General features: G+C 44.1%; 2 protein-coding genes and 3 pseudogenes across 2 annotated transcripts; 4 read left to right on the plus strand and 1 right to left on the minus strand.

Moving 5' to 3' along the window:
- Positions 1-5,744: 5,744 nt before the first annotated feature.
- LOC115678891 (cytochrome P450 89A2-like) lies at positions 5,745-7,519 on the minus strand (annotated as a pseudogene).
- Positions 7,520-11,428: 3,909 nt separating this feature from the next.
- Positions 11,429-11,764, plus strand: LOC115680934 (uncharacterized). Its single transcript, XM_030604787.1, has one exon. It carries the CDS (start codon positions 11,429-11,431, stop codon positions 11,762-11,764), a length of 336 nt encoding a protein of 111 aa, XP_030460647.1.
- Positions 11,765-13,667: 1,903 nt separating this feature from the next.
- Positions 13,668-14,799, plus strand: LOC115680942 (F-box/kelch-repeat protein At3g06240-like; annotated as a pseudogene).
- An 837-nt stretch (positions 14,800-15,636) lies between these two features.
- Positions 15,637-18,235, plus strand: LOC115680952 (F-box/kelch-repeat protein At3g23880-like; annotated as a pseudogene).
- Positions 18,236-18,998: 763 nt separating this feature from the next.
- On the plus strand, positions 18,999-20,836 carry LOC115679026 (F-box/kelch-repeat protein At3g06240-like). Its single transcript, XM_030602558.2, has one exon. The coding sequence runs from the start codon at positions 19,523-19,525 to the stop codon at positions 20,672-20,674; it is 1,152 nt and encodes a 383-aa protein (XP_030458418.1). The 5' UTR covers positions 18,999-19,522; the 3' UTR covers positions 20,675-20,836.
- The last annotated feature ends 518 nt before the right edge of the window (positions 20,837-21,354 follow it).

Raw genomic sequence — 21,354 nt, forward strand, 5'->3', positions numbered from 1 at the left:
ATTATGGACTGCTTTGGCATCTTCAAAGGTGGCAAGTGCCTCGTTGGAGCTGATTGACCTGATTTGCTCGGAGATAAGAAGCCAAAACCAAATGAGAGTCACTTTTGTTCATGCCACAACAATATACCGAGAAAGGCTCCAACTTTGGGGGAAGTTGCAGCTAGCTAGCCAAGCCAACCATCTATCATGGATTTGTATGGGAGATTTCAATGAGATCTTGCATCCGTGGGAAAAGGTCGGAGGACGTAGGGCGGATCATTACAAGTTAGTTGCATTTCGGGACTTCCTTAGTGAATGTTCCTTTATGGATATAGAGAGCAAAGGTTGCGCCTTTACATGGGCAAACAATAGGGACGAGGAGGCACACATCAAAGAGCGACTTGATAGAGTTATATGCAATGTGGAGTGGAGAATAATGTACCAAAATGCACAAGTTCTTGCCCTTCCCGCGGTCAGCTTGGATCATTGTCCCCTATTGCTTTCACTATCAGCGGCAACCACAAAAAGGAAGAGGGAATTCAAGTTTGAAGCATACTGGCTGGAACATGAAGAATGTGGAAGAGTTGTACAGTCAGTGTGGAGTATACCTCGATTGGAAAATGAGAAACTCCTAAGGAAATTACAAAGAGTATCGGAAGCATTAACGAAATGGAGCAAAGAGAAGTTTTCAAATGCAAAATGCCAATTGACTCTTTGAAAATGGAGCTTCAAGAGATCACGAATGCTCCAACTGTGCACCACAATAGAGAGAGGGTGAAGTTCTTAAACCAGCAAAGAGATGACCTAGGGAAACAAGAGGAAATGTTTTGGGGAAAGGGATCGCGGATCAGCTGGTTGCAGTGGGAAGACAAAAACACTAAATTTTTCCATGGAACCACAGTGCAAAGGAGACAAAGAAACAAGATCTCCATGTTGAAATTAACGGATAAGGAATGGTGTCGAGATCCGAAGCAAATACGTGATATGATGGAGCATATCTTTAAGTCTCTATACACCACCGAGGGCCCAAAAAACTTTCAGCCATTACTAGAACAGTGTCCCAACTTAGTGGAGGATCAAATGAATTGCAATTTGCTGAGAAGTGTATTAATGGAGGAGGTAAAGGAAGTAACTTTCCAGTTGGGAGCAAAAAAAGCACCGGGACTGGATGGTTTAAATGGGCTATTCTATCAACAACATTGGGATATCATCCAGCACGATGTATTCACTATGGTGAGATCTTTCTTTGACTCTGGCCTTCTCGACTCGAACTTGAACAGAAACCATATTGTTCTAATTCCCAAGAACCCTAACCCAGAAATGCTAGACCAATTCACGCCCATTAGCTTGTGCAGCTTTGGCTATAAAATTATCTCCAAGGTCTTGGCAAATCGCCTAAAACCTTGACTTCCTAATGTGATAGCGGAGGAGCAAAGCGCTTTTGTTAGCGGCAAACAAATACAAGAAAATATCCCGGTCGTTTAGGAAGTCTTACATCAGCTGAGAATTAGGAAGAGGAAAAGGAAATTTCAAGCCATCCTTAAGCTGTACATGAAAAAAGCCTATGATCGGTTTGAGTGGGACTTTCTTGAGGCATGCATGACTAAGATGGGTTTCAGTGCGAGATGAGTTTCATAGATTATGCAATATGTCACCACAGCCTCCTCCCTTAGTGTCAAGTTTAGCGGAGAACCTCTTCCCTTCTTTGAGCCATCAAGAGGTCTTTAGCAAGGAGATCCTTTATCCCTTTACTTATACATAATTATTGCAAACATGCTCTCCTCACTCATGAAAAAAGCTGTGGATGATGAAAGTGTTAGAGGAATTAGACTCAATAGGTTTTGCTCGACACTTTCCCATCTACTTTTTGTAGACGATTCCATTTTCTTTGTGGATGGAAAGGTTAATGAATGCCAGAACCTAGCCTCTATTCTACATCAGTATTGCTTCGCAACAGGTTAGGGAATCAACCTCAACAAATCGGGAGTTTTTTTCAATGCAGGGTGCCCGCATTAGCTGAGAAGGAATATGGCCCAATAATTGTGAGTTTCAGAGATTGACAAAGCTGGGAAGTACCTAGGAATCCCCTTCGATTGGGGCCAAACAAAAAAATCGATGTTCGCATGGATTTTGGCAAGAGTAAACATGAAGTTGGAAGGGTGAAAAGAAAGTTTTATCTCCAAAGCAGGTAAAAAGATCTTAATAAAAGTGGTGGTATAGGCTTTGCCACAATATGCGATGTCCATATTCAAAATTCCAGTGTCCATTTGCAAGGCCATAGAGAGGAAGATAGCTTTATTCTGGTGGAAAACACATGCATGAAAAGCCAGCCGTCATTGGAGAAGATGGGAGATACTAAAGCAAAGAAAAGACAAAGGAGGTTTGGGCTTTAAAGACCTCATCACATTTAACAACACGATGTTGGGAAAACAAGCTTGGAGAGTCTCTCAAACTTCAGATGCATTACAGTGCAAAGTTCTAAAATGATGTTACTTTCCACACAACGATTTCTAGCATGCAGTTAAGGATTCTCGCCCATCGTGGGGTTGGCAGAGCCTTCTTATGGGAAGAGATGCCATTTAAAAGGAGATGAGATGGAACGAGGGTAACGGGCATCATATTAGAATCGGGGAAGATAGATGACTAGAAAGAGGCGAATTCGGAGGACCAAAAAACTAGCATGAACCCAACATGGTCGCAGAACTAATCGCCCCAGCAGAATCTCTCAGGAATGAGCAACTTTTACACAACATGTTCGATGAAGAAGTTGTAAATGAAATCCTAGCTACTCCACTGCCAACTACCCCGAAGGAAGACTCGCTAGTGTGGTCACCAAATCGATCTGATTGCTATTCCGTCAAAAGCGGATACAATGAGCTACGAAAGAATGAGACCACACATGGCTCTGGGCAGCCCTCTTCTTCCTACTAAACCCCTAATGCTCTCTGGAGCAAAATTTGGAGACTGAAAACATTTCCAAAAGTTGGACTTTTTGTATGGAGCGTCTACTAAGATGCATTATCTACCAAGGTAAACTTATTCAAGAGAAGGGTATTATCTGAGCTATTTTGCCCCTTGTGTCGAAAAAAGCTTGAAATAGTCGAGTATCTATTTCTCCTCAGTGACAAGAGAAAGCAGGTTTGGTCAAATCCTGAACTCAACATCCACTTTTTGTTAGGAATCAGTGCACAATCACAAAGAAATAAAAAGTAAAAACGAGAAGAACAAATCGAGACATAAGGTTTTTATTTTCGTTCACCCTTAAACTAGAGCTACGTCCAGCAAAGGATTCTACTATAATTAACATGTCGCACCTCTTTGTTACATCTTTCAATTACAAGAAAAAGATAATATATTTGGGCTATAATTTGATTCAAAATAGGAAACCTAGTCCAATTAGGAAACCATTCAATTGGGAAATCAATTCAAAATAGGAAACCTAATTATATTAGGAAACTTTCCTTTTTCGGGTTCAAACTATAAAAGCCCTCTAGTGGGTTGGGTGCGCTGCCCCCACGACCCCCGCCCACTCACCGGGGAGCGGGACCCCCGTGCCTTCCTATCGATAGGGAGTATGAACCACGCCCCCAACACTTTTCTCACCAACAAGTTACTTGATTTGAGGAGTGGTTGCTAAACTACAATTATATGACCCATAATAACATATCATTCAAGATCATCACAGTCACCCTTTGGAAAATTTGGTTGGCCTCCCTTGTCTTCCATCACGAGCAGCCGGACCCAATCATCATAATCGACTCCGCTCTAGACATGCATCGCAATTACGCGAAGTGGAATAGAAGCAACTTAAAGTGCGAAGCAATATCGCTGAACTTACAGCCAAGATTGAGATCACTAGACCCTGGTTTGCTAAAGACAAACATCGATGGATCTCACCTCTTAGGGACCATGGAAGGGGCAATTGCATGTGTATGTCATGATTAAGAAGGAAGATTGATAGAAGACCTCGCACGACCAGTTCAAGCATCTTCTACCCTTTAAGCCGAAACCTTTGCTTGTCTCTATGCTCTCTAACACTTTGCTGATTGGCCTCATCTGAAACTAACGTTGGAGTCTGATTGTTCAACTTTGATAAGTTGTTTGAAAGATTCTTCTCTCTGTCCTTGGGATGTTGAGCCACTTATCACTAATTGTATTGTCCTATTGGCCTTTTTTGAGAGTCGAGAATTAGTCTTCTGCTCCCGTGACTCAAATAAACTAGCATACTGGGTTGTAAAGACGTTAAGGTATAAGACCCTCCCCCTAAATTTGGTTTCTAATCCCCCTTTCCCTCTTTGGGAAATCTTGTGCTTTGATGCCCCTTACTCTTGTAGGTTGGCTTGGGTTTAATGAAATGATATCTCTGTTTCGACCAACAAAAAAAGAAGGTAAACTCAGATTTTAAAACTTTCATGAACGGATTGATTGCAATAAAAATACGTAGATTACTCAAATTAGTTGCCTATCTCATTACTCAACAGCTTAAGCGAAATTTGATCCAATACTTGACATACTCAAATAAGTACAAAAACAAAAATCATTTATTTCAAATTGATATATGCTCGCCAGCCCAAGTATAGCATAATGTAATGTGAAACGTTACGTTAAAACAAAGCAACAAATATAATGTGAAAAATTACGTTCAAATTGAATCTTAAATTGTCAGTGAAGCAATTCTCTGAGAAATATATTGTCACCTTAACAATTATACCGAATTATAAGTTTGCTTTGATGAGATGGCCAGAAATGGAGTGATACCGATCTCGGAAGATACCCAACCTGCGAACCGTGGAATTACGATGTATTATTAAAACGATTGGAGAGATTAACAGGACATAGAGACATGACTGTCTGGCTAAGTGAAAAAGTTTTCAATAATCACCACATTAAACAAGAACTTTACTGTAGTAATTATCGTTCATCGATAAGCTTGAAAGTAGTATCTTTTGATGTGGACAAGGTCAAACTTGGCAGCTACTTAAACATCAACCAATTCTCAGAATTTTCGGGATGAACTGAGGGATACTAAATTAATAGATTAATACCACGAAAAAAGCCAAACTAATACACCTGTGATGAATATAGTCAAACTAATTTTTGGATCACATAAAACCTCAAACTGGTATATTTTTGACAAATTTACCTCAAACTAATTTTTGGATTATCAAAAACCTCAAATCGGTACACTCGTAATATATTTATCCTCCATTAGTTTCCGTCAAATTTTACCATGAAATTATTGAACCGCATGACACATGGCAATAACTCAATTGACATGATAAGTCCATATAAAAATCCAAATCAATTTAAGGTAAATTTGTCATAGTTGTATCAGTTTTATTTTTTCTTACAAGTCAGCTAATTTCATTTTACTTGTGCGGCATCCGTTGAAATTGTGAAATTAATGGTTGGCATAGCATCGTAATCGCAGGGGTGGTTAGAAAAGCTTCACATCCGTTGTCTTGATCAGCGATGGGCATCAACGTGTGCAGTTCATGTGTGAGTTTACTTCGAAAACCGACCCTGTGTTCAGTTTTTCGCGAATTAATTTTTCGAATTTTGACATGTTTAGTTAGTTGAAAATAGTTGATCAATATCGGTCAACGAATACACCCATACTTGTGATTAGAAAATTGAAGTCCTAATTCTGATTAGAGAAAATCATTATTGTATAATTATTTTTTTAAAATGGAATTTCACGGAAATTATTTCTATTTAACGTGCAATTTTTCACGAAACAAATACACCAGGTTCCTAAGGAAGAAACCATTTTATACACAAGAGAGAGAGTACGTAATTCATTTATGTGAATTCCTGGGACAAATCTGAGCCCTCAAAGGGTTCTTCATCACGGTGGTGAACTCCTGCTTCTCCAACAGGTCCACCTCCTCGCCGGCCACCGTCCGCCATTGGAACAGCCACACCAAGTTCGCCACGAAGTACTCCAGGTGCAGCATCGCAAGCCCGTACGCGGGACACATCCTCCTCCCTACCCCGAAGGGCATCATCTTTATCTCCCTGCTCCCCGTGATGTCGAAACCGGCCGCTTCTCCACCACCGTAATTCAAGAACCTCTCCGGCTTGAAGGCCATTGGGTCCTCCCAGATCTCCGGGTCCAAATCCATCTCCGCCACCATGAAGTTGATGGTCGCGTCCTTGGGGATCACGTACCCGCCCAGCTCAGCGTCTTCCGTCACCGCGTGCGGTAACACAAAGTGCCCCGGCGGATGGCGGCGCAGCCCCTCCAGCACCACCGCCTTAAGGTAGTCCATTCTTTGCAGGTCCTCCTCTTTCACTTGCTCCGCCCCTTGTCCCACGATTGAATTGATTTCATTGTAGAGCCTCTCTTGGATTTCTGGGTACTTGACCAGGTTGGCCATGATCCACTGCAGCGCTGTGGATGTCGTGTCGGTACCGGCGTCGAGGAACTCCGAGCAGAGGCTCACCATTTCGTCCTCCTCCAGCTTCCTCTTCTCCTCTGGCAGCTCCAGGTCCAGGAGGGTGTCCACGTACGACACGATCCTGTCGCCGTCATTCCCGTCCTCCTTGACTTTGTTCAGTTGCTATCGCTTGGCCATGGATCGAGCTCTGATGAGTGGGATGAGGACGTGATTCCGATATTCGCAGAGCTCGTAGAACTCCTTCCACCGCTTCCGGAGCACGAGCTTGCTCACCCGCGGCCAGAAATTGAGCACCTTGAACCGCCGCAGACCCAGCAGCAACCGTCGCTGAACATCCTCAATCTGCTTAATCTGCTTCTCCTCGAGCCTGTCCCCAAAGCACATGAGGACCAGCAAGCAGAACATGGCGTACTGGAAGTGGTCGACGACGCGGACGATACCACCTGGCTGGGACTTGAGCTCCGCCACGAGGATGTCGAGAACCCACGCACGGGCGCAGGAGTAGGAGCGCACGCGCGAGGGATGGAGGATTTCTGCCGTGAGGTTCCGGCGGAGGAGGCGCCAAGTGGGGCCGTAGGAGGAGGAGGTGATGTGCTGGTTGGCAGAGAGGATGCGGTCAGTGACGAGAGGCGGCGGGCGGTCGGCGAAGACGGCGCCACGGTGGACGAGGGCCTGGTGGGCAAGGGCCGGGGAGGAGATGAAGACGGCGGGGCGGGGGCCCACGTGGAGGGTGACCATCGGACCGTGGCGGGCGTGGAGGGAGCGGAGGATGTGCTCGAACTGTGAGAAGGACTTGTGGAGCCATAGGAAGTTGCCGACGACCGGGAATTTGAGCGGGCCTGGAGGGAGGCTCTTCTTCTTGGGGGCGGAGGAGAGGAGGTCGACGGTGGCTCTGAGGAGGGCGGCGACGGAGAGGGTGACGAGGATGAGGAACCAGAGATCCATCTCTGAGTTTATGAGGTAGACCAAATTTAGGATTTGCAGAGAAGATGTGGGAATTTGTAGGTTTCATATATGATTGGAGATGAGATGACAAACTTAGCCGAAAGAGAACGTAATGGATGACGTCCATGAATTAGCAGTGGATTTCATCTGGGGAAATGACATCTTCGCAATTAAAAAACATCCTTTCCGGCAGTCAATAACTTCACAATACTGAACTAGGTGTTGGAGCGGACGGCTGCCCCGCTCGCCGGTGAGCGGGCGGGGGCTCGGGGGCAGCGCCCCCGAAACCTCAACGGGTTTGGGCTGGCCCGTATAGTGCGAGATTAAGAGATTTCATATAGGTTTAGGTTTTGGGCCCATTTGGGGCATATATATATTTTGCTCGTTTTTCTGATCATAGTAACGAGTTGAGTGGCTGTAAACCTAAAAACATAGTGAAATCTCTTTGCAGGACGTAACCCTAATCGAGGGTGAACCTGGGTAAATTCGTGCATCGTCTATTTTCTCTGTTTTCTGCGTGATCGTTCTGTTTCGGTTCTCGATACGTCCCTTCACTAGGAACATAAGCTTTCTTTAGGATCGTAAGGATATGCTCGTGGACCTCGCTGAATAAAAAAAGAGAAAAGATTCAACATCACACCCTCGAGAATATTCGACTGATGCGAGAAAGACGCGGCGGCACCGGACTTGGACGAAGAAAGATCGATCGGCCATGTGAAGACATTGATTCGGTTTGGAACTCGAAGCGGCGGGAGCTGCTAAACTGAGAATCACCATTGCTCTTGTATCTGGGAACGGCGTGGTGGATATGAAGTGGGAATGAAGGCACCGATATTGTTATTCTTTTAAGAGAATTGATGCGATGAAGACCGTCATCTCAGTTCGCCAGCCGACCTATTCAATATGAAATGTACAGACGAAAACTTCAGAACTAAGCAACTAATACAATTGGAAATGCTAGGTCAAACTTGAACTTTTTATAATCTATGAAGCGGTTCAATGGACATCCGGTTCCCCACTTTTCTCGAAGTAGACTTAATTTCCTTTTTCCTTTTTTTTTTTTGCTCCTCCCAACAAAATGAGAAAGTGCATAGTTATTCTGAAAACACAATGGGCATTGCAAATCGATCTTCAAGTGTCAAGAGCTTTAAAAAAAAAGGGATATGTGCACTATTAATGAAATCAAAATGTGCAATCAAGTTTTAAATCTTGTCAAATTGGTGTAATCAAGTACTTCCGTTAACTACGTCCAACTTGACTAATGGAAATGATGACGTGACTTTGTTTATTATTTTCTTAAGCGTGGCGCCCACCAAGCACCACATCAAAAATAAATTTGAAAATTTTAAAAAGGAAAAGGATAAATAAATATATAAAAAGTTTAAAAACATAAAGAAAAGAGGATAAAATTAAAAAAAAATATCAGTAATTAATTTTTTTTTAATAAAAAAAGCAAGGTTTCATGCTATTCCATTTGGTCGGAGGAGCTCCGAGTGTGCCGTGTTGGGCCATTGGTGGTGTTAGCAATATTCGGTATTTACTTGATTCTGCATATTTCTCGGGATTATGCATATATCTTTTTTGATAGTGCATATCCTTGATTGATTATATTTGATATTATGTTTATCTTATTACCATAAATATTAATGGTTAATACCACGAAAAATCCTAAACTGGTACAGCTGTGACAATTTTACCTCAAACTATTTTTTTGACAACAAAAAACCCCAAACTGATACACCTGTGATAAATATACCCCGAGCTATTTTTTTAACCACCAAAAACCCCAAACCGGTATACTTGTGACAATTTTACCCCGAACTAATTTTTTAATATTTTTATTTTTATTTTTTCGAATTTTTTTTTATTTTTTCTTTTCTTTTTTTTCCTTCATCTTCTTCATCTTCAACCTCTAGCCGATCGCCGGCGACCAGCCAGAGGCCGAAGCCGGCGAGGGTTCGCTAGCGGCGCCGAGCCCTCGCAAGATCTGGCGAGGCCGACCTCGCCAGATCTGGCGAGGCCGACCTCGCCAGATCTGGCGAGGCTTGAACTAGCCGGCAACTGGTGAGGTCGGCCTTGCCCGGCAACAGCGAGGTCGAGCCTCGTTAGCGACCTGCGAGGCCGACCTCGCCGGCTTCTGCCTCTGGCCGGTCGTCGGCCTGGCGACCGTTCAGAGGTTAAAGATGAAGAAGATCAGGCGAGGCTCGACCTCACCGTTGCTAGACGAGGTCGGCCTCGCCCAGCAACGGTGAGGTCGAGCCTCGCCAACGGCCGGCAGGGCCGACCTCGCCGGCTTCAGCCTTTGGCCGGTCGCCGGTCCGGCGATTGGCCAGAGGTTGAAGATGAAGAAGATGAAGGAAAAAAAAGAAAAGAAAAGAAAAGAAAAAATAAAATTCGAAAAAATAAAAAAAATAGTATTAAAAAAATTAGTTCGGGGTAAAATTGTCACAATTATACCAGTTTCGGATTTTTGGTGGTCAAAAAAATAGTTCGAGGTAAATTTGTCACAAGTGTACCAGTTTGGGATTTTTTGTGGTAAAAAAAATAATTTGGGATAAAATTATCACAGCTGTATCAGTTTAGGGTTTTTCATGGTATTAACCCAATATTAATCCAATAAGCCTGGCTCATGTACTATTTATCCATACATCGGAAAATACACAAATTTCCCAATGCTCTCTTCCACATCATTATTCTTTACTTGGTATTAGAGCCACAGTGTACATCGCAAGTAGAATACATCCATCCCCGCCACTCGCTGCTAGACAGTGTTCATCAAAGTGTCTTATTCTTGTCTGATTAAGCGCCATGCTAGTCGTGTTACAACGTTAGCGACGCGTCGTCAACGCCAAGTTGAGCTTTTCTATTTCACAGAGGTATTTTCGACGTTGCGAAAACGCATCTTCACACAGCAACTTTCGCTCAGCAAAGCCTGGCTTATTCCGCTTGCTGTAGCCACGCTAGCCATAACGGCCGTTTTGGTTCAGTTATTGTTTTGACAGCGAAGTCGACTGCAAAGGATGTATGTCGTTGGCCTCCGATTCCCAACTTTTCACTTCTTGTTTCGAGAAGTTGACACCACCACCAGACTCGCCACCGTCAGATGATCAACATATTGAAATCTCATCGTCAACGAAAGCCTGGAGCCACCACACGCACTCTACGCTCAGCCGTGCCACGGATCCACCCTGCTTGACGCTGTGCAATGTTGGTTTCAACCATTTCCTTTGTTTGATTTCATGGCGATTGAAGATTTTGGGACACTGTTCGGATTATTTTTCAAACTCAAGTTGATTTGTTTCAACTCACCTTGCTTCTGCTTTTGAGGGGATGTTAGCAATATTAGGCTATTTATTGATTCTGCATATCTCTCAAGATTATGCATAAAGGTGCATATCCTTGATTGATTATATTTGGTATTATGTTTATCTTATTACCTTAAATAGTTATCCAATAAGCCTATAAATAAGCTCATGTACTATTTATCAATACCCCAATTCTCTCTTCCGCAAATTAGCCAGCGGAGAGAGTTGATGAGCTGATGCGATCAAAGAAAGGGACACAGTAAGGTGTCAAAATGGGTCCAAAACCCATTCTTTAATTTATTTTTATGGGGTCAGGTGATAAATGAGTTGACTAAAATGTTAGAAACATACTCATTTTCGTTACAAAATAATTACCCATTAAAAACTGGCTCTCTTCGTCCTCTCACTCCCCACATGCACGAGATGGAGCTTCACCATTGGCGCTCGCAAAGTCATGACGAAGATGACCAGAATTTTCACGAAATCAATCTTTTCCCAGGAGAAATCTCAATCCGGGAGATTGGATTCGTAAGACAATTAATCGACTGTCATAAATTTGGAGAAGAAAAAGATGAAACCTTGAAGAGAGGATGTGCTCCCTTGATCCCTTGCTCCGGCGAGGCTGCAGGGGGAGAAGAGGAGGTTCATGACGGTGGTGGTGGTGCCGTTGGAGGCGCAGTTGCCCATTTTGATGTCAGTGGCGTTCAGTGAGCGGACAAAACTAATTCCGCATAAATCCTCCATAAACCCTCTCTCTATCTCTCTATGGTTGCACGTAGATGCTCTTCTCACTCGCTCATGGCGAACAATCCGAATGAAGCTCCTGCCGATAAGCGGTGGAGCATCTCCTCGGCCCCTCCCCACTTCGTCGCTACGGAGATCGGCCTAGCTCTGAGCGACGGGAGTGGCTTGTCCTCGACCGCAGCCACTTCGATGATGCTCCAGCTCGGCTCTAGCCTCTGGCCACATATCCGCTCTCGACGGCGGGGGAGGAGTGGCCGTCGGGGGATTCCCCGGGGGCCGGTGTTTCCGCTGGGGTTGAGCTTGGAGCTGAGGAAGGGAGGGTTCATTAAGCCTGAGGGGGCGCCCAGGAGTGGCGAGCGGTTCCCTGAGGAGGTCGTCGATAGAACATGAAGGACAAATCCCTTTTATTTTGCAGTTTTTTTTTTAATTTTATTTTTGTTCATTTATTTTTGGAGATATGCTGGGCCTTATTCTTAGTTTTTAGGGTGAGTTATGTGGGTGGGTTTGGGTTGGATCTGGTTAGATTGGGTATGGGCTATCTAAATTGTTTAGCAAATATCTTGTCCAATGTAAAAAAGAAAAAAAAAGTGGATTTGGGTAGAACCCATTTATAACCTGTCTTATCACAGGTGTACCAGTTTGATATTTTTTGTGGTAAAAAAATTAGTTTGGGGTAAATTCGTCCCACGTGTATCAGTTTGAAGTTTTTCGTGGTATTAACCATTATAAAACATACTAACTGAATTAAGAGGATATGTGGATCAACAAATTTCATCTTCATCGCGATATTCTAGATGGTATTAGCATTCGCATAGGCAATGTACACAATGCCGACGGGAAAATTACAAAAAAAAAAATCCTAAATTTATTGCACTTTTGCCAATTGAATCATAAACCTTTTAATTGTGTCAATTGAGTCCGAAATCTTTTCACATTTTGCCAATTGAGTCCAACTAGCAATTTTGGCTGGAAATCGCTAACATGGATGCCGGCCGTCCTACGTGGCATGGCCAGAGCTGATGTGGATAATTTTTAATATTTTTTTGAAATTTTCGTTATTTTATTATTCCTTCTTCTCTTCTCTTTTCCTTCTTTTCTTTCTTTGTTACTATGGCCGACGAGGGTCACAGGCAAGGGTTGCGATTCACACCCAAACGGCCACTGGGCGAGTTGTAAAAAAACAAAGAAAATAAAAGACAAAATAAGGACAAATAAAATATTAAAATATTATTAAAAATTATTAGCATCAGCACCCGCCGTGCCACATAAGACGGCCGGCATCCACGTCATCGATAATCGGTCAAAATTAGCCCGACGAACTCAATTGACAAAATATGAAAATGTTTATGACCTAATTGGCACAATTGAAAGATTTATGACCGAATATGCAAAAATGTAATAAATTTATGACTTTTTGGACAGTTTTCTGCGGTGCTGGCCAAGTGCATCGGCCTCGAATTGACAGCTTACATAATAGGCAGGTGCTTTGTAGTGACATTCTTTCTCTGTGGTTCGTGGATACGTTAGGGAAGCCCAATATTGGATTACATCCATTGAGCAAGTATCTACGGAACTTGCTCTTTCGTAACGGAATAATCTAATCAGCATGTCTGTGAATTTTGTTACACTTCTTAGTCTGTAATTACCTTTGCCATGATGATGCGAATCGTGTCAATTATTGTTGTTAATCACGTACGATGTGCCTCATCCTTTTGATATTTGGTACATCACCTCATGTGACTAAACTACTTTTCCAGTCACAAAGGAGAGGGAAGCATGAATTTACGTTATTGCCCTTCTATGCCGTGATGCAACCTTTATTCTGCCAAGGATATTATGGGCATACATGTGGTGAGACAGCATATTATATGTAAGATATTCACGGTGCGAATGTGGAAATAGGAGTTCGATTCCTTCGGTTCGGTGGTAGTTTAGGGGAGGGAAGTCTGAACATACAATGTTACCCTTTCATTCAGTGTCAAAATACTCGTTTAATATTTGGGACAGTCTTGTATGACAGCATTTGCTTCAGAATTTCAGACTCCGTTCGATTTGAGCAAGTGTGGAAAACTTAATTTTGACCATTTGAAAAGCTTGCTGGATAAGGATGGGGTACTGTTTTGACGTACCGCTACCGTCTCCTGTTCCCATTTTGTTCTTGCTCAGTAAGCTTCTTGACTTGGTATAATTCTTGAGCAAGCTTCTTGACTTGGTATCATGCTTTAGTATATAAGCCTTGCTGAGCAATAGATTGAAAAGCAACGAAACAGATCTTTCACTCAAAACCTGCCCAATGAAGAGACTATTTGCCAAAACAAGCCCAACCTCAGCCTCCGTGGTGGCTGAAAGTTTCACCGAGGATCTCGTCATCGAGATACTCTCGAGGCGACCGGTCAAGTCCTTGATGCGATTCAAATGCGTCAGCAAACGGTGGCGGTCTCTAATTTCCGACCCAGGCTTCGCCAAGTCGCATTTGCAAAGGCTAAAGGCAGGGGATATAATTTCTAGCCAGAGAATCGTCAAGAGCAGTCCCCTCGAGACCATAGACTATGAATAGCTCGATGGCGGCATTGGTGGCGGCCACAGTAGCACTATGGTGAGGTTTCATGAGCCAAAAGTGGACGATCCTAGATGGATGCCCGATCTCGTGGGGGTCTTGCGATGGCTTGGTCTGTTTTGTTGTCCACGGTGGATTCCTGCTATATAACCCGACCACCAAGGAGTCTAGGAATGTGCCCAGTTTCGATTTGGTTCCAGGAATTAAGTCCTTCCATGGATTCGGATACGACTCTACATCCGATGACTATAAAATAGTACAAGGCAACGGTACTAAAAGTTATCAGATGGCGAGATTCTCGCTCAAGTCCGGTTCTTGGAGAAGGGTACAAGTCCAACAAGAAAGCCACCTCGCCAACTACCGAGGAGTTTATTGGAAAGGGGCATTACACTGGTGCGCGGTTGACCAAAGCCGAAACAAGAGGGAGACTACAATTATGTCATTTGATTTGGCAGAAGAGAAATTCCACCAGGTGCTTTCAGTCCCTGAAGTTGGTGGGGACATAGTTTTCGAAGGACTTGGCATTCATGGGGCAAATCTGTTCATATACCACGGCACTAATAATGACCTCTGCGAGGCGTGGATAACGAATGAGTACCAGAGAGGAGGATTGTGGACAAAATTGTTTAGTGTCTCGACTGAAGCAATACCTGGCTGCAAATATTGGCTGATTCCCATCACGTGCACAAGGAGCGGAAAAATTGTCTTCCAGATCGATGTGTACCGGATAATTTTGTTCAATCCCGAGGAGAATACTTACATGGTTTATCCCATCCAGGGCTACGACAGCATCGAATCTGCCATCTATGTGGAAACTCTTATTTCTCCCTATCTTGGCTGTGATTCATCAAGAATCTAGAGCATTTAAGAGTTCTTTTAGTAGATTTGGTTTTCCCGTCTTCAGGTTCAGGTTCAGCACCTATTAGAGGACACAGCTTAATCTGCTTATTGACTGAGGGACAGAAGCAGTGTCCATTCAATACATGTTGAATACTCCGGTTCAATGCGAGTTGTATACTCCGGTTCAATGCAAGCTTCCGTGCAGATTATTGGACATCACATATTCATCATATATCCTTGAATTGATTACAATAGTTCAAACTGTCAAAAGGCCCTCAAACATATGCAGACATAAGTTTTTCACTCGCTACCCACATAGAGCAACTCATAAGAATTCTCTATAAGCACAGTCCAGGCATGAATTAGACTACATTTCTAATTTTCGTTTAGTACTACAATCACTGGCCATTAAAGTTTCATCAACAGCTGTTTCCTTTTCAACTTCTGATACAATAATTTCACTTTTCGATTTGATTCACTAACCGTTTGTTAGCTATAAGGAGTCCAGTCTTCAGCCTACGTACATCACCTCCTGAATTGATTTGTGACTCAATCATTGCTAATTAATTCTCAACTCTGACCGTGAAATTTCAAGTATGGCCGTTTTCATGCGTGTCCTGCAGTTGCCCATACTAAGTTCAGGGTCCGAAATGCAGTAAATTCAACCTAAAAGAAAGCATAAACACATTATTATAATCGGAAAATACTGTCTTTCATTCATGTCTAGGAAAAAAAAGCAAGAGTATCATCATTAAACATGCTAATTGAGGTAAGAGAACATCAGTATCAGCAATTGTTTTCTTTTTCTTTGGACTGTTTCAACACATAATTTCATTCCACTACCCTATGCTGCCACATTGTTCAAATGGGGTGAGACTAATGTCTCAACATACACTGGAAACCTGTACCAACGCCGGTCATTGCCTATCAGAGTTGAGAAACTCTTGACTGTTTTCTTCTCAGGGTCGTGCACATCCAAGTTCCCAACATCACGACCAACTCCAATCACTTCTCCCTCCTCTGTAACAAACAATGTTTCCGAGCCAAATCTCGCTTGAAGGCAACTCCGTGCTCGTCGCCACACTATACAGTTTTGTCCATGATGGCCTTACTCCTTGTTCTATCAGTCATGCTTCGTGTTTTGTCCAATTCGATGGTACCGGTGCACCCAAGTAACCAATCTCTGATGAGTCCGAGCCCTTCAAAGGTGAGGGGAGGATCATTCTCCGGCAGAGGAATCGCCTCGAACAATCTCTCCTCGGCCATATCAAAAGAAACTAGCCTCTTGTTCCAATCACTTTGCAATTACCCCAATGCAAGAACCCATTCCAATTATCCCTTCGTGGGAAGGCAGTTCAAAATTGCCATTTCCTGTAACCCTCTTCCAGGAATTGCCCTTCAAAGCATAAATATCAACTATGCATCCGTCAAAATCGCTTCTAAAGTGACTGATATGACCACTCAAGAATTTTAATTGTCAGATGAGCAATTATAGTCAAGTCCAAAAAATTTTGAAGCCGCTTATATTAATACGATAATTAGCTTTAGCTTTAGGGTTTGGGGTTTCTCTGGACTCTCTAATAGTTATATTCCGTGATACAAATGATTCGCCATCCAAGCAACAGAAAAAGCTGTCGCAAGACCCGATAATTTGGAGCTCCTACCATCGAACTTTAAGTGGATCATTGACTGCAGTGATTGCAGTGTCCTCAATGCTGCGAATGATTTTTTCGAATGATCCATACGAGTTCATTTGTCTCTTGGTATGGCCAGACTAATAATGCGCAATTGCTTTACTCACTCATAGATTCGACAAGGATTAGACTTTTTGTATCAGAATCCATTGGGAACTCATATTTGAAGGTATATATATCTCTAAGTTCGTCTTCTTCTTTTTTCAAAACTGAACTGGCAGTTGTTTTACGATCCTTTCAATGCACTTGGACCTCCATATGGTAACATGCTCTCTCTTTGGTGATTTCAGATGTCTAGCAGTGGCATAATCCATTATATACGTAGAGGTAATGCAAGTCATGCTCCTGGACCCTTTGCTAGAAAGACAAGCCATGTATCAAATTATTTGAGACTAGCCTGGTCACTTTAGGCTCTATTTAAAACAATGTCCACTTTGGGTTCTCTTTTGAGAAAATAACTCAGTTCGGTAAAATTTTCCCTAAAAGGTACTTCGCACGACCGCCGCCATGCGAACAAGCCCCCTCACCCTCTGTCATCTACCTCCCACCTCCTCGATCACGTTGAGCGAGCCCAAGATCTGAGAAGTAGGGCTCGGACGACTCTCTGAGTTCTCCTGTTTCCATACGTGGTGAAAGATCTGATCAACCCTCATCTTGTTCTGTGCTGGGTAAGCTTCTTGACTTAGCCTAAACGATCGTAATGCAAAAGAAACGGATCTTTCTCTCAAAACCAGCCCATTGAAGAGACCATTTGCCGAATCAAGCCGAAATTCGACCTCCGCAGTGGCCGAAAGTTTCACCGAGGTTATCATCATCGAGATAATCTTAAGGCTACTGGCCAAGTCCTTGATGTGATTCAAATGCGTAGGTAAGCGGTGACGGTCTCCAATATCCGACCTGGGCTTCGCCAAGTCACATCTGCAAAGGCTAAAGGCAGGGGATATGATTTCTAGTCAGAGAATCTTCAGACCGGCCCCCTCGAGACCATAAACTACGAAGTGCTCAATGGCGGCGATGACTATGGCGCGGCGGTAAAGTTTCATGAGAGTGGACACTTCTAGCTGGCTCAAGCTCGTGGGGTCTTGCCATGGCTTGGTATGTTTATCTGTGGACAGTTCTAGCAGATTTGTCGTCTGTAATCCGACCACTATGGAGCCTAGGAATTTGCCCGGTTCCAATCTTTTGCATCCGTCACTCCATGGATTTGGATATGACTCTCGATCCGATGACAAAATAGTTCAACTTAAGGGTCGCGAAAAATAGCAGGACCGTTCTGAAAATTGGCAGGTGGTAATATATTCGCTCAAGTCCGGTTTTTGGAGGACACAAGCCCAGCTAGAAAGCCACACCTCCCTCAGAGAACGTTTCAAGAGACTTGGGATTCACGGGGCCAATCTGTTCATGTACTACAGCACCTGTAACGACTGCCTCCAGGCGTGGATAACGAGTGAACACGGGAAAGGAGGGTCCTGGACAAAATTGTTCAGTGTCTCGACTGGACATTCGACTATAATTATCCAGGCATGGATAACGATCTGTGCTTGTGTAATTTCACCAACCATTCACTGTGACTTGTTATGCAGTGGACATTTGACTATAACAGCGTGTGTTAAAGCGAGCACATCGTAATCTTATCTAGTGATTTGGTTGCAGTGGAGCGAGACAACATTCAAACAAGAGAACTATAAAAGTAGGTTCCCACAAAGCCTTAACCATAAGTGGACGACATCAGAAGGTTCAGGTTCAGCACTTATGAGAGGACACAGCGAAATCTGCTTATTGACTGAGGAAAACAAGCAGAATCCATTCAGCACATGTTGGAGAATCCCTCATTTTCTCCTCTTTCCCATGAAAATCGAATACTCCAGTTCAGTGCGAGCTTTACTCTACTACCCCATTCTCTTTAGGAAACGACACCTTTAGCAGCGACAAGCAATCAGCCTCCTCAACAGCTACCCAATTCATACACCAATGGTGCCTTTGCTTTGCTGCATCCCTGAACCCCTGCCCCTTCACAACTGTCGGCTCAACCTCATCTTTTGGCAATTCTGGAGCCAGCAGATGGTCATCAATTTAAGCCTGCAATGGCACTATTGCAATCACTCAATTCCCTGCGGACACCCCGCATTTATGCTTTCGCATCGTTTTCTCTACCTCTGACCGGTCACGCGCGTCGCCTTCAAGTTATGGTTGCTGCGAAATAAGTAAGAACAAAATGGAGAAGGGAAACCTCACGCACAGCAGCAACAATAACTGGTCAACACATACACAGGTACAAAGGAACCAAAACCAGAGTATTTGGACATCGCATATTCTTGTACTGATCAAAACAGTTGATACTCTCGAAAGGCTCTCAAACATATAAAGACAAGCTTTTCACTCTCAACCGGCATGCTGGGGACGCCAGTATCATAGATGCGGCTTCGACCCCGCGCTATGTAAAAACACAGAGCAAAAATCTGAGAGAATTAGAGATAGGACGAACCCCTCCAAAAAAATAAAAAGAGAACTCGGGAAAAAAGAGTACGATTCTTAGGCTAGGTGGTATTTTTAAGAGATGGAAGTCTGAATTTACGTTATTGCCCTCCTATTTCCCTGAAGAGACATTTACTCCTGCGAAGCATATGTTTGTGAATATATATATATATATTCATTAGTAGCCTGACACGCGAACACGCTCTCTTCTCCGCCTCGCCGCCTTCGCCTCCGCCGCGCTGCCGTCAAACCGGCCATCTCCGACGCTGCTGGACTCCACGCGCGAACGCCGCCAAGCCAACGAGCCCCGTCAGCCCCCTGTCTCCTACCTCCCACCTCCCCCCAATCCGGTCACTGCTCGGTCCGCAGCCCCGCCTCCGCCCAAGGTGGGCGACGGCCCGGGACATCGACAAAGCCACCTCCGGCCGTGGCCGACTCAATCTACCTCGATCACATCGAGCGAGCCCAGGATCCGGACGGACGACATCAACCCTCTGTCTTGCTCCGTGCTGACTAAGATTCTCGATTTAGTGTAAACGATCGAAAGGCAAAGAAACGGATCTTTCGCTCGAAACCTGCCCGATGAAGAAACCATTTGCCGGATCAAGCCGAACCTCGGCCTCCGCAGTGGCCGAAAGTCTCACCGAGGATATCGTCATCGAGATACTCTTGAGGCTGCCGGCCAAGTCCTTGATGCGATTCAAATGCGTGGACAAACGGTGGCGGTCTCTAATATCCGACCCGGGCTTCGCCAAGTCTCATCTGCAAAGGCTAAAGGCAGGGGATATAATTTCTAGTCAGAGAATCTTCAAGACCTGCCCCTTCGAGATCACAAACTACGAAGTGCTCGACGGGGGCATTCGCGGCGATGATGACCGCGCGGTGGTAGAGTCTCAGGAGGCAAGAATGGACGATTCTAGCTGGTATTCCGAGCACGTGGGGTCTTGCGATGGCTTGCTTTGTTTATCTGTCCTAGACCGATTTGTCGTCTATAATCCGACCACTCAGGAGTATAGGAATTTGCCCAGTTCCAATCTTTTTCGACTACCTGAGATATTTCATGGGTTCGGATACGACTCTCGGTCCGATGACTACAAAATAGTACAATTGAAGGGTTCTGAAAAATGGCAGCGCGGTTCTGAAAATTGGCAGGTAGTGATATTTTCGCTCAAGTCCGGTTCTTGGAAAAGGAAACGAGCCCAACTAGAAGGGCAGCTCACCGGCATCGACCGAGGGGGAGTTTATTGGAATGGGGCCTTACACTGGTGCATCATCGAGCAGAGCGAAGAAAAGGTTGAGACTCTGATTGTATCATTCGATTTGTCGGAAGAGAAATTCCAGCGGGTGCTTCCGGTCCCTGAACTCAATGGGGGCACGCGTTTCAAGGGACTTGGGATTCACGGGACCAATCTGTTCATGTATCACTGCACCTATAGTGGCTGCTTCCAGGCATGGATAACGAGTGAATACGGGAAAGGAGGGTCCTGGACGAAATTGTTCAGTGTATCGACCGAAGGAATACTTGGCTACAACCATTGGCAGATTATCCCCGTCACGTACACAAGGAGTGGAAAAATCGTCTTCCAGCTCGATGCGTCCCAGATGATTCTGTTCAATCCCGAGGATAATACTCACGAGGATTATCCAATCCAGAGCTGCGGCAATATCTACTCTGCTATCTATGTGGAAACTCTTGTTTCTCCCTATCTTGGCTGTGAGCCATCAAGAATCTAGAGCCTTTTAAAAGTTGTTCTAGTGGATTTGGTCTTACCGTTTTGGTTCTGAGTTTTCCTTTTTAGGGAGATCTGGCCATCTTGAGCTGTTATTCGGTTTTGGTTATCCAGGATCTTTTCGGCCTGGTTCTGACGGATTGATTTGGCAATACATGTGACATTGTGGGAAGAATTTCTTGCTAGTGGACCGGATCCTTCGCGGCCGTTGATTTTGCGGGCCCCACGTGGACCCCGCATATTGGACCCACAAAATGGACGGCTGCGACTTGCCCCCATTGTGGGCGGATCCTTCACCATCGATCCTGTTATTTTGTTAGTTACAGCTGATCGGAAGTTATGTGCTCTGGTCACTCCTGAAATGGATCATCTTACTCCTGTAGATATTCATCTTTCAGTGATTAAGTTATAATGTCTATCCGTTTTCCTCTTTCTCAGCTCGTCCCGGAGTAGGAGTTGAAGGAGTTCTGATGATTATACCGGTTGATAAATTCTGATGAAGGGAAACCTCGTAGCTATTTTTTTCCAATGACAACTCCTAGTTTTTGGGAAGTTGGAATGGCCGGTGCGTATTCAATTTACGAAGAGGATGAGTTAGTTTAGTCATGTTGAGTTCATCGTGCTATGTTGAGAATATATCTCGAGTTTGAGCTCGTCCCGATCCGAGTAGAACTTTGGAGTTGT

This window comes from Syzygium oleosum, unplaced genomic scaffold (genome assembly GCF_021117445.2).
Source record: "Syzygium oleosum isolate NSW1041296 unplaced genomic scaffold, Sole_v2.1 Sole_v2.01, whole genome shotgun sequence".
Classification (NCBI taxonomy): domain Eukaryota; kingdom Viridiplantae; phylum Streptophyta; class Magnoliopsida; order Myrtales; family Myrtaceae; genus Syzygium; species Syzygium oleosum.

Bases quoted from the DNA above. Each gene is read 5' to 3' on its own strand.
- LOC115680934 (XM_030604787.1), top strand. From the start codon at position 11,429: ATGGCGAACAATCCGAATGAAGCTCCTGCCGATAAGCGGTGGAGCATC.
- LOC115679026 (XM_030602558.2), top strand. From the start codon at position 19,523: ATGAAGAAACCATTTGCCGGATCAAGCCGAACCTCGGCCTCCGCAGTG.